Genomic DNA, 13,294 nt, shown 5'->3' on the forward strand with positions numbered 1-13,294 from the left:
ATTACAACTTCATTTCACATTTTGTTTTCCATGCCTTTTCAAAAAGGGAAGTGGGTTGAAGTTCTGCTCATCTAGTCCCATCCCAATTTCAACCAAGCATTTCACTGCCAGACACACAATCTACATATCTACAGTACTACCTATACCACCACCATAACCAATAAAAAAGGAAGAAACAAAAGAAATAGAAATTTGACACAGGATAACATGATTTGAATACAGAAATGACAAGTTAACTGGAAGTTTGATAACGATTGATAGCAGTTTGATTTGAATACAGCAATGACAACTTAATTGAGTTATAACTTTTACTAACAGTTTGATTTGAATACAACAGTTTACAAATGAATTTCGAAAGAGTTGGAGTCACAATCTCAGAGGCTCTCTGTCCCCAACAACAGTCGGCACCTTCACTGACCAATCACAGCTAATCGTCTCCCATGCTGGCCTCCTGTAGCTGGACCATTTTCTTATTGAGTTCAGACATCTCAAGACGGAGCATTCCATCATTCCTCTGGCCTCTCAGCCTTTCCCAAAGCTGGAAGTCGCTTGTTTCCAAGGGCGCCAAACTTTATTCCTTTCAGTTTATTTTACAGGTGCAACCCCATGAGGGTCAGAGAAAGCCAGCCGGTGACGAAGAAAATCAAGATGTACACATCTTCCGTGTACAACACGTCGAGGCACATGATACGCCATGTGCGTCAGCTGTCCATTGTGTACCCTTGCGAGAGGTACCGTGGGGCTCCCCAGCTCTTGGACATCGAGTGGAGATGGTCTGGTCGATTGCACTGAAGCTCCCAGTGCACCCCCAAGACTGCAACTCACTCTCATTTATGTATACATGCTCAGCAATTTAACATTCCACAATATTGTTTATATATTTTGGTATCAGCATTTGACAACAGTGTTCAAGAGCTTTTGTATCAACATTTGCATACATCAGCAGCACAGGCCTGTATTGTAGCTATAATACAAGATTTCAAAGCACAAGTCACAATAGATTTAATATGGAATGCGTCTCATGTGACGTATTGTATTTTATATCTGTAGGCTCATTTAGTTTGTTCCAGTATTTGACGGCCGCCACTGGTAGTGCATGGCTCCTTAATGTTGTGCTTATTTGCAGGTGTTCAGATATCAACAGTTCTCTGAGCGCAAGGTTATTTTGTCTCAGTCTGATTATATTTTGTATGTTAGTGTATGCCCAGTTTAGCTTTTCATTTTTTTTCTTCAATATGGAAATTCTTTATGATGTGTGTGCCGTTTGTTTTCATAGTTATAAACAGAAAAGTCTGATTTCGACTGTTACACATTCACAAACATTTTCAATCACCATTGACAGTGTTTCAAAAAACAATATTGTTTTCAACATAGCTTGCGACTCAATCACCTGTTTTGTTGCTTCTGCATCTATGAACTTGTTTATATTAGTCCAGGTGGAAACCCGTTGACTGTAATTTCTTTGATCCATGTTTTCGGTATTGCAATGACGTTGAAAAGTTTGTCCAATGTCTAAAGATAGTCCTGTATTTTTTCAAAGTTGGCATTTAACTCCTGCTGTTGAAGTTTTCTTACCATGTTTATGAAGTTGTTAAATTGATCTTCCAAGTAGTATTCACATTTGTCTCAATTTGTGTATTTCTCCAGCTCATCCATTGCATTGGTCAACACTGGTTTAGTGTTTTCTGGGAATGATCTATTCAGCTTTATGTAAATTTTGCAGCTTGTCATCCAAGTGCTTTTTATTTTTCCTTACATTTTCAGTTGACGAGCTCACCATGCAATGTTGGCATTTTGTTTGTTGAGATTTTTGGTGATGTAGATATTGGATCCTCTTAGATTCTTTCACTGTTTCAGCAGAGCAACTTTGTGCTTAATACTTATTAACAATATATTGTTGGTCCATATCTTCTACTCTGTGAGAATTTTTATCAGCTGGTCTTTCTTGGCATTCTCAGCTTTGAGAAATGCAATTTTTTCCATCTTGGTTTCTAATCCAATCAATCGAGTCCCCATTTCCATAATACTCTTCTTAATGTCTCTGATCTCCCCTCCAGAGTGCCTTTGGGATTGTGACTCCAACTTTCTCGAAATTGATTAAACGGTCACTGTTGTATTCTAATCAAACTGTTAAAACATATTTTAACTACATCAGCTTGGCATTGCTGTATACAAAAACTTATACAAACTTCCAGTTTGTTATTGTTGTATTAAAATCATATTCAAACTTCCAGTTTATCTGTTTTTGCTGTATTCAAATCATTGCTGTATTAAAATCATGTTCAAACTTCCACTTTAGTTGTTATTGCTATATTCCAATCATTGTTATTGCTATATTCCAATCATGTTATCCTGGTCAAAGTTCTGTTTTCTTTTGTTTCTCTCACTTCATGATGATGGTAGTATTATGAGTAGTACTGTAGTAATCTAGATTGTGTGTCTGGCAATATTGCAATTGGTTGTAATCAGGATGGGACTAAATGAGCAGAATTGCTTCAACCCACTTCCCTTTTCGACAAGTCATGTAAAACAAAACGTGAAATGAAGTTGCAATAAGCGTGTTGTACTTGGCAAAATAAACAAAATAAAATCAGTCTTCACGGCCATGGCTCTGCCTCCTTCGCCAGAAACGTCAGCTGTGCTGCATAAACAATCCTCCACTGTTGTAAAAAGGAACGTTGGAAGTTACAGCACCATGAGTAGGTAGACGCGTAGTCTCAACTCCCGTCCAATTGAAAACGACTTGCACGTCACATGTACATTCTATTTGTAATTCTATTGGTTATAGACGCTATCACTCGCTCTCAATTTGATGACTTAGCATCGTAAGCTATCTATCAATAAATTGTTTCGATTTATGGAGCGTTTTCTGTATCAAATGTAATTTAGTTGGTAAGGGGTATTTAGTACGAATTGGGACGTTTCTGTAATGAATGGTAGATTACATTAAAACATGAGACACCTACCTGAGTTCAAAGATTCCTGTTAGAGGCTCACAGCTCGGCTTGCACACGAGCACAGCAGTTAAAATTGCTTTGGTGTGAGATTTATTCGACATTCATTCAGCCACATAAGAATAAATAGACCCAAGACTCCGCGATTAAAGCAGACGTTTCTTGGTTCTTGAGGAGTCCTCCATTCTGCCGACAACACCATTATCTGATGTCAGCACCCCCCTCCCCCCCCCCCTTTTCCTAGGTTATCACAACTACTAAAAATACCGTAAATTAAAAAAAAATGTAATAAATAAAATCTATATTTTTGAAATACACATTATTCAGTTAAAACCTATTTGAACAACGATACAATATTTGAATTTAAGATAAACATCACTAAACGGCACGTGACAAGAGGAGCCAATAGATTTTGGTCTGTTGGTAACCCCGGTCGAAACAAAAATTCAAATTCCGCGTTGTCATTCAGACACGGTGAAAAGACTCGGTTAACCTAAAATAAAGCTGCTAAGGTAAGCACTTTGGTTGGTAACGTTATCATATGTGCTATTTTATGTTAGAAACTATAGCTGCAGAAAATGACAAAACGCTATTTATTGACGTTGTACAAGGCGAGAATGCTGCCCACTGGTGATGTGCAAGGCTGTCTTCGTAAATTGGAAACTCTCTTACGAATCGTAAAGTACCCTGGACATATCGACTACAATGGGTAAGATGTCAACTCTTTATCTTGTCTTGGGGGCACCGTTCCCATAAAACGACTTTCAAAAGTTTTTTTTTTTTTTTCACATTGAAGGTTTGGCGATTTTACAGCATACAATATATATTTTTAATTGTGTTTATTTTCTTGATGTGGCCAAATCTCTTTGGCATAAAGACATTACATTAATCATTACCGACTTTGATTGCACGGTAACCGGGTTGAAGCAGTGTTTAATACATTGATTTCCATGTTTTCATGTTATCTTCTGTCTGTATACGGTGCAAATTTGTGCCGCCAGAAACTAAATTTGAATAAGTTATGTTTTAATTTGAATCGATAAACTTGAATTATTGCATTGAAAAACAGAATTTGAATTTCGGCAATTGAATATTTGTTAGTTTTGAAAAACGCATTAAAACAACGGGAAACACAAAAAGACTAAATATTAAATATTAAATAAATACACTGTTTACAATCCATTCATTGGCATTTATGTCACCACCAAGGAAACAGCAGTAGTTCCTCAATGACTAATGTTAATTGTTTGACTAGTATCACTTGATCAAGTCTCTTCTATCATTTCATTCTAATAAATAAATAAAAACAAGTGTCATTTCTGCTGATATCATATCAGAATGATGTCTGCATTGGACAGTACTCTAGGCTTCAATATTGGTATCGTATCAGAAGTGGAAAAGTTTAGAATTTGACTTTTGAGATTCGCACAAGACATGTTCTCAAACTTACATTACAGTAAAGCTCATTATTTTATTTTATTTTTAAACAATTTCAGTTTTTTATTCAGTTTATTTAGGTTGCTATCTACATTTGCGCATAAAGACCACTTTGCTCGTTTACCTTTGATAATTTTATAAAACAGCAATAGGTACAGATGATTTGATACAGGTGATCTGAAATGTTACTTCAAAAGTACAAAAATATAAGCGCTCATGAGGTGTGGTATAATTCTTTATAGAATAACTGAATTACCGTAATGGCCCGAATATAAGACGGCCCTGATTATAAGATGACCCCCTCTTTTTCAAGACTCAAGTTTGAAAAAAGATTTTTTGAACACCAAATTTAATTTTTATACAGAACATAATTACAGTACTTGGGAGCTTAAGATCAGGGGATGCTTTGAGAATAATTGTCAATTTTTGTCTACGTGAAGCCCTTTGAGACTGCTTGTGAATTAGGGCTATACAAATAAACTTGACTTGACTTGACATCTGAAACAAATGATTATAACAATATATTCAAGAGGCAAAGCACGTTATTTTGCCTCATTCAAATCATGAAAAAACTGTCCATCACGTCTTAATATCTGAACATTTAAATATGTAAACTAAAGTGCAATCACATTTGTAAATGAATGGTTTCTGGTTTTTGAAATGTAAATAAACCAATCTACTGTGATAAAACAACAAAATTGCAATAACTGCATTAACCATCAAAGTGAAGTGTAACTGTAGTCTTGAAACAAATCTGAATAAGGAAAAACATTGCAATAAAATAATGCAAACTGCTACCGCTATTGTTGAGGAGCCTGAGGACTTTATAGGGCAGACCCGGGCAAAATACGGCCCGCAATCTTTGTGCATCTCTGTCCGGCCCGCAATCATAAATTACTTTTGATTACAACTTAATAAATAAAAAATAATCAGTGTCGCACATGCAATACAACTGTGCTGCTTTTATTTTGAAAGCCGTCGCTTTTCCGTGTAGCGTGCGTGCATGTGAGCTGTGCGTGTAGGTGAACAGCGCGAAGTAATGCTGCCCTCAAAATGTGTGCTGACGCGAAGAAAAGAAAAGTTGACAAGGAGTGCTGTGTTTTCAACAAAACATGGACTGCCAAGTATTTCTTTACAGAACTGAAAGGTAAAGCCGTGTGCCTGGTTTGTGGCACACAGGTCGCTGTGTTTAAAGAATATAATTTGAGTCGCCACTACACGACCAAGCATGAGGAAAAATACAGAAATCTGTCTAATAAAGAGCGCGCAACAGAGACTGATGCATTGCTAGCAAAACTGCAAGCCCAACAAGGACTTTTTATCAAACTTCACACCCACAGAGATGCAGCGGTCAGGACAAGTTTTGTCATTTCCCGCAAAATTGCCAGAAAAAGTAAGCCGTTTACTGACGGAGAGTTTATTAAGGAGTGCTTATTGGACTCTGTTGCACTGATATGCCCGGAGAAAAAGAGCGCATTTGAGAATGTGTCACTCTCCCGACGTACCGTAACAAGGCGGGTTGAGGACACATTGATATGTTTCTATAAATGTGTTGTAATTCACAGTTTGAGGAAAAGTTAAAGAAGTTAAGAATAAATTGTACTGATTAACAATTTTTTATTTGACCTATACACCACAATTTCACATAGCCAAATATAAATATGAACAGAATAATTGTAGTCTTCTAATTACCAGTACCAGCTATTTAAAATAAATAATTTAGTGCATATTACAATGGAATAAAGTTGAGCAGGTTTAAGTTATTGTTGGTGTGGCCCTCTGACATAACTCAGGTTTTTCATGTGGCCCCTTGTAAAAATTAATTGCCCACCCCTGGTATAGGGGGTTGGCTCAGATGGTTACCGTATTTGCCGGTGTACAGGTCGACTCGGTGTATAAGTCGACCCCCTAAAATTCGACGGAAATTTACGATTTTATGATATATCCTTTGTATAAGTCGAGCTCAATTGTTGCATTATATTAAACTTCAAAATTCAATATGCGAAATTTATTGACGAAATGTGTTCAAATTCCGGGAGGCCGTGCGCATGCGGCTGTTTATAAGCACCGCGGAGGAGATCGCGGCCGGCGAGCTCGCGCACGCCGCCCGGCACCAATGGGAGGCCGGAAATAGCTCCAAGCCGAGCGGATCGGCACTTTATAAGCACCGCGGAGGAGATCGCGGCCGGCGAGCTCGCGCACGCCGCCCGGCACCAACGGGAGGTCGGAAATAGCTCCAAGCCGAGCGGATCGGCACTTTATAAGCACCGCGCAGGAGATCGCGGCCGGCGAGCTCGCGCACGCCGCCCGGCACCAACGGGAAGTCGGAAATAGCTCCAAGCCGAGCGGATCGGCACTTTATAAGCACCGCGCAGGAGATCGCGGCCGGCGAGCTCGCGCACGCCGCCCGGCACCAACGGGAGGTCGGAAATAGCTCCAAGCCGAGCGGATCGGCACTTTATAAGCACCGCGCAGGAGATCGCGGCCGGCGAGCTCGCGCACGCCGCCCGGCACCAACGGGAGGTCGGAAATAGCTCCAAGCCGAGCGGATCGGCACTTTATAAGCACCGCGCAGGAGATCGCGGCCGGCGAGCTCGCGCACGCCGCCCGGCACCAACGGGAGGTCGGAAATAGCTCCAAGCCGAGCGGATCGGCACTTTATAAGCACCGCGCAGGAGATCGCGGCCGGCGAGCTCGCGCACGCCGCCCGGCACCAACGGGAGGTCGGAAATAGCTCCAAGCCGAGCGGATCGGCACTTTATAAGCACCGCGCAGGAGATCGCGGCCGGCGAGCTCGCGCACGCCGCCCGGCACCAACGGGAGGTCGGAAATAGCTCCAAGCCGAGCGGATCGGCACTTTATAAGCACCGCGCAGGAGATCGCGGCGCCTCATTGGACTTCCAGCGGGCCGCGCACTCGCGCACGCCGCACGGTTCAAATTTTCTAAGTGCAACGCACAATGAGATGCATGAGAAACGGCCTTGGTTACCATCACATTTGAAGCGATGAATACGAAGTTAAATTTTATGACTCGGTGTATAAGTCGAGGTCGATTTTTTTCGGTCGATTTTGGATCGAAAAAGGTCGACCAATACACCGGCAAATACGGTATGCTCTTTTCGCCCCCGGGTGTCTGTCAGAACACAGGAGGAAAGACGTGGTTCAGTTTTGATTGCTTTACTGTATTAGTGGCAAAAAAGAAACAGGCACTGTGGCTCATAGGGCCATACAGGCAAACTGGCAAAAGGGTATAGGCACATGTTTGGTCGTAAGGATGTGAGAGCAGGTGTGTGTAGTGTACATGGGTGAGTCTTTGGGTGTGTGAATGTGATTCTTGTGTGTGATTATTGTATGAAGCGTGTGTGGGCTGTGTGTGTGTGTGTGTGGGGGGGGGGCGTTCTGCAACAGACAGAAATACAGCACGTAAGTCAACGCTCAACTTCTGACGTCACACAACACTAGAAGACCGCACACATTACATAACTAACTGCAGGTAACGGTTCCGCTATACTAAATAACCATAAATGAAATACTCTCGGCAACACACCAAACATAAGTCATCGAGACAACAAAATACATTTGCTGGCGACCGTTAGTCGCCGTGCCGCTGCGTAACGGCGACTTGTACGATGCGAGGCAAACTTAAAGGAGCGCACCGAAGCTATCAATCAAACGGCGCACACGTGAAACAAACCGTGATCAGACAAACGGCACAACAGTAGACAGTAGTAACAATGAAATGTACATGTATACTGTATTTTTCGGACTAAAAGTCACTCCGGAGTATAAGTCGCATCAGCCATAAAATGCACAATAAAGAGGAAAAAAACACATCTAAGTCGCACCGAGTTTAAGTCGCAATTTGAGGGAAATTTATTTGACAAAATCCAACACCAAGAACAGACACGAACGAGCAATAACCGGCTAAACGATACGGTATGCTAACGTGACATAAACACAAACGAGGAGCTGAGAACGGGTCTGACGTAACATTAACAGTTATTCAAATAACTATAACATAAATAACACGTTTGTCAAACCATCTGTGTCACTCCAAATCATTAAATCCATCGATCGAATTCTTTGTCCTTTCTGTAAACAACGCCACGTGTGCGGCACGGTGCACCACTGATGTCAGACTCGTCGTCAGTTGCAGTTCAAATTATTCCACAGGCTCATATAATGATATATGATGTATAAAATATATATTTTTTTCCTCTCAAACAAGGTCCAGTGGAACTTTGAACGTGGAGGAGTTCAAGAAGATCTTTTTTTGTCACTTTTGTCACTTTTTTTGCCACAGACGATCCATTCCTGTGCAGTTTTTTTTTGTTTTGTAACTTTGTTGCCACTCCATTCCTGTGCAGTTTAGTGAAAGGAAATACAAGTAAGCGTACCCGATCTAAGCAGATCGGGAACCCGCGAGTTTGTTAGCAGACTGCTAACAGCTGATTTACTGGGGAACAGCTGATTGAGCTGTCAAAGAGATAGCTGCGACCAACGTGAGCAATATGGGGCCGAAAAAAAAACCTAACCATGTCCACGGAGGAGGGCGAGGACATAAAAAGGTCACTTGACTTCCTTTCGGAAGAAGTTTCTGCTGTAAGGATGCAGCAGAAAAACATCTTGGCACTGGTGGAAGAGGTAAAGATGCTCCGTATGCTCAATGCTGAGAAGGACACGCGGCTTGCCTACCTTGAAAGTCGGGTAGCGGACATTGAGCAATATACATGAATAAATGACATTGTCATCACGGGAATAGCAATTAAACCTATATCTTATGCAAGGGCAGTGACGGCAGGTAACGATGGCTTTGAGCAACATGCAAGCTCAGCCGAGCAACAGGTAGCTGAGTTTCTGCAAACTAAAGGAATAACTATGGACTCCAACCAGGTTGAAGCAAGTCATCCACTGCCCAGAAGAAACAGTAATGACAAGCCAGCAGTCATTCTGAAATTTGTCAACAGGAAGCACAAAGTTGCACTTCTAAAGCAGGGTAAGTTGCTCAAAGGCACAGACATCTACATCAATGAACATTTGACAAAGACCAATGCGGATATTGCAAAGAAAGCACATCACTTGAGAAGAATGAAAAAAAATACAGAGTACATGGACCAGAAATTGCAAGATATACATCAAGCTTAATGGATCACCAGAAGAGGCCAAGATACTGATGGTGAGGAGTATTGAGGAACTTGAAAAGCTCGAATAAGTATCCTCAATAGAAAATCAACTGGAGTGGACTTGGAACTGAATGGAGGTAACAACACAAAACACAAACATAATGCTCAGGGACACTACTCAACCTACATCAAGCAACAATGGACATGTAACACAGTGGATACAAGAACATGAACAACTCCAACTAACGTTTGATTACAGTGAAAGCAGCACTCTGGTCATAGATCAGGACATCGACCCAGACAATAATTTCTTCTCCACCACTAACGACACATGTTATTATTACAGCAATGATCAGTACAATAACAAAAGATAAGCTATCTATTATCCATTTCAATAGATAAAATGGAGTCTACCGTAATTTCCGGACTATAAGTCGCGTTTTTTTTTTTCATAGTTTGGGTGGTGGGGCGACTTATACTCAGGAGCGACTTATATACTATGTTTTTTTTTCAAAAATTTTTACTTAATCATTAAGACATCACTTACTTACAAGTATAGTTGACCACTTCCCATGTTATTTTTAGTATAGTTGATGACTTCACATGCTTTTATATCTTGTTGGATTTTGTCCACAATTTAGGGAGCGCGTTATCTGCGCCTCACGGCAAAAGCCTTTGTCAATCACCTGTTATCCAATTTACTCACTGCGTGCTCGTTTGATTTCTTCAGATTTAGGAAAATGCAAAGACACTGAAGCAGAAATTAGACTTAGACAGATTGGTTGAATTCAATCACAATTATTGTTCAAAAAGCTCTGTTTTCAGGAAAGTACAATACAGCGCTGGGCCCTTCAAGGGCGGAAAGTCTCCATTCAGAAAAGGCAAAGTCCAAGGTTGTTAGATCAGTTTTATATTCAGTAGCACATTGTGGGCTGGGATTGATGGGCGATGAGTCTTCGGGGTGGGGCAAGTTCGAAGGAGAGTCTGCTTCCATGGGAGTGGTGCTGGTTATGGGCGACTCGGTGTGTTGGTGGGGGGCTGTTGGTGTGTGTGTGTGTGTGTTTGGAGGGGGCTGTTGTCTTCCATCCCGTCTCTCGGCCTTGGCGATCATCTTTGGCCGAGTTCTCGGGTGGCTCCTTCTGGCACCCACTGGTTTTATCTCCACGTGACCTTCCTGTGAACATTCTTCTCCAATCTTGGACATACACTGTCGTACCGCATTCAACCGTATCTTTTCTTTGTTAGACAAACTATTTCCCTCTGTGCAGAGCGTTCAGTAGTAATCAAAAACTGGCGTCTAGCATTAGTCAAAACATAAGATACAATCAAGTACTGAACGGTCAAGACGACTCTGGCCGTGTCCATGATTCAGAGAAAAAACATCAGGCATGCATTCCACAGTTCCTTAAGGGTCATTAAGCTATTTAGGCAATATATCAAAAGTCATTTGTTATTTCAAAGTCCTCAGAAATATATATATCAGATCATAAAGTTATAAAAACCTTTCTCATCACCACTTATCAAAAATGTCTAGTTATGTCTTCTTTATTGATTTGGTGTGTACGTATAATTATATGCTTCAAATGTTTCTTTTATTTATTTAATATGTGAATATACTTGTCTGCTTATGTACTTTATTCAATGAGGTTTGAGCATATCTGTTTTTGTAACGAGGCAGGACTTTTTGTATTTCGACCTCATTCCTTCAATCTTTATCTTGAACATATTCAAAACATAAAAAATAGAGAAAACATCAAATAAAGCAATTAACACTTTAAAGCACCATATCCAAGTCCACTGTCTGCTGTATGTACACTTGCTCCATTTTTGCTCCTCTTATATTTATTATTACTATTTATTATTATTTGTTTATTTATCATTTATTCAACACTCTTATTTATTCATTGTTTGTGCCTTCTTGTTTTTTTGTTTTTTTTGTGTTGCTTGTGTGCATATGTGTACTATCTCATCGAGGGATAGTGGGAACGTGATTTCAATTTCTCTTTGTGTGTCTTGGTATATGAAAAAAAATCGACAATAAAGCAGACTTTGACTTTGATAAAACAACCAAATAAACAAAACAAAAAACTACATCTGAAAAAAAATATATTTTCAGACGAAACTGGATGAGGCTGCTCTAAATTTCACCGTTGGCCGTGACTCATCAACTGAGTGGGCTTAAGAAAAATGGCACCAAAAAGAAACTCATATTTTGCAGGTTACAAACTTCAAGTTGTAAAATATGCAGCTGAAAACAGTAATCGAGCAGCAGAAAGAAAGTTTGAAGAACCGTGATGTACCAATGGATTACTATTTCAATTGACGTTAGTGGCGCGGCGCGGCAGTTGTTTACATAAAGGACAAACGTACCCACGTAAGGACTACCGGCATCATTAGCGGTGATCATTTCTAAGTGACACGGAGGACAAAGAGTTTCAAGGAATTAAGGATTTGGAGTGACATAGAAGGTTTGAAAAACTATTATGGCTTTTACGCACGCCCGGTCCTACTCTACTGAGTCGGGGGCCGGTGCTCGGCCGAGTGGCACGGTGCATGGGGCTCGGACATGGCCATTACGCACGCCCGGTCCTATGCCATGGAAGTCCACGCCGTCACACGCTTGGAAGTTTGTTTTGTTTAATAAAGAGTCGTTTACCAAACCCACGTCTATCCTTGTACTTTGTTAACACTACAATATAGTTATATACTAGATCTGTGGAATAAAGACAAGGCTGACGTCAGGGCGCACGAGTGTTACTGTCATGAGGTTTTTGGTTCCTGTTGTTGTCCGGTCTTGCTGTCGCCATGTCCTGATGTCGTCTGGTTTCACGTCCCGGTCAGTCATCCATGTTACTGTGGTTACGTCGTGTCAGTTTGCCTTTTTTGAGTTCACCAATAAACCCTGGTCCAATCTGCACTTGGTCGTCCTGCTCCATGCCCCACCCGACCGTGACAGTTAACGCTACAATATAGTAGTTATATACTAGATCTGTGGAATAACGACGCGGCTGACGTCAGGGCACACGCGCGACGTTGACAAAGGACGAGGAATTTGATCGATGGATTTAATGGATTTAAAGTGCACGGAAGGTTTGATAATATTATTGGCTTATATTATAGTTATTTGAAATATAGTTTATCGTTACATGAGCCTGTGGAATATTTTGAAGTGCAAGCGCCCTCAGCCGCACGCACCCATTGTTGACAAAGAACGATCGATGGATTTAATGAATTAGAGTGACACCGATGGTTTTATAAACACGTTATTCATGTAATAGTTGTCCTTAATCACTCTATACGTTACGTCAGGCCCGTTCTCAGCTCTTTGTTTGTGTTTGTCATGTTAGCATACCTATCGTTTAGCCCAGGTATGGGCAAACTACACATCTGGCCCACGGGACCGTTTAATCCGCCAACCCTAAATAAATTGTATTGTTAAACTTTTTTTGGGGGTCATTTTGCCTGCAATGACTGCATTTCTCCAGTAGATGGGGAACAGCTCGCCTGCGCATTTACTACCGGAAGCCGTGTCAGAAAGCTCGGTGCACACTCACAAGTGCGTGTACGTACTCAGTAGTACGGAAATGGCGCACTCGCGCTCTATTTGTATCAGTGTCGAATTTAGAGCGCGGGCTGTGACGACAGCATTCTTGTAATTTGCGCGCCGAGCTTTCGGATACAGTTTTACGCTAAAGCCACCCACAAACCTTCCCCTGGAATCCTTCCATTAAAATGAGTCGCACAAGGAAAAGCAAGGTGGACATTGAGTGCCGAGTGTTT

General features: G+C 41.1%; 2 protein-coding genes across 8 annotated transcripts in view; one reads left to right on the top strand and one right to left on the bottom strand.

Moving 5' to 3' along the window:
* fbxo8 (F-box protein 8) overlaps positions 1–3,194 on the bottom strand; it is a 32,371-nt gene extending 29,177 nt beyond the window's left edge. For both annotated transcript variants that reach the window (XM_049721578.2, XM_049721576.2), the window contains exon 1: positions 2,967–3,194. The gene's annotated coding sequence lies outside the window, so the exon portion shown is untranslated. The remainder of the gene's footprint in view (positions 1–2,966) is intronic.
* Positions 3,195–3,323: 129 nt separating this feature from the next.
* Positions 3,324–13,294, top strand: part of cep44 (centrosomal protein 44) — a 48,121-nt gene continuing 38,150 nt past the window's right edge. For 3 of the 6 annotated variants that reach the window (XM_049721565.2, XM_049721566.2, XM_049721568.2), the window contains exons 1-2: positions 3,324–3,466; positions 3,566–3,663. In XM_049721565.2, coding sequence (XP_049577522.1) covers positions 3,572–3,663 — 92 coding nt within the window. In that variant the 5' untranslated portion in view covers positions 3,324–3,466; positions 3,566–3,571. Of the gene's footprint in view, positions 3,467–3,565; positions 3,664–8,619; positions 9,652–10,339; positions 10,408–13,294 lie in introns of all 6 variants that reach the window. The other 3 variants (XM_049721567.2, XM_049721570.2, XM_049721569.2) reach the window with 3 other exon arrangements.

The sequence above is a fragment of the Syngnathus scovelli genome, chromosome 5 (assembly GCF_024217435.2).
Source record: "Syngnathus scovelli strain Florida chromosome 5, RoL_Ssco_1.2, whole genome shotgun sequence".
In the NCBI taxonomy this organism is placed as follows: Eukaryota; Metazoa; Chordata; class Actinopteri; order Syngnathiformes; family Syngnathidae; genus Syngnathus; species Syngnathus scovelli.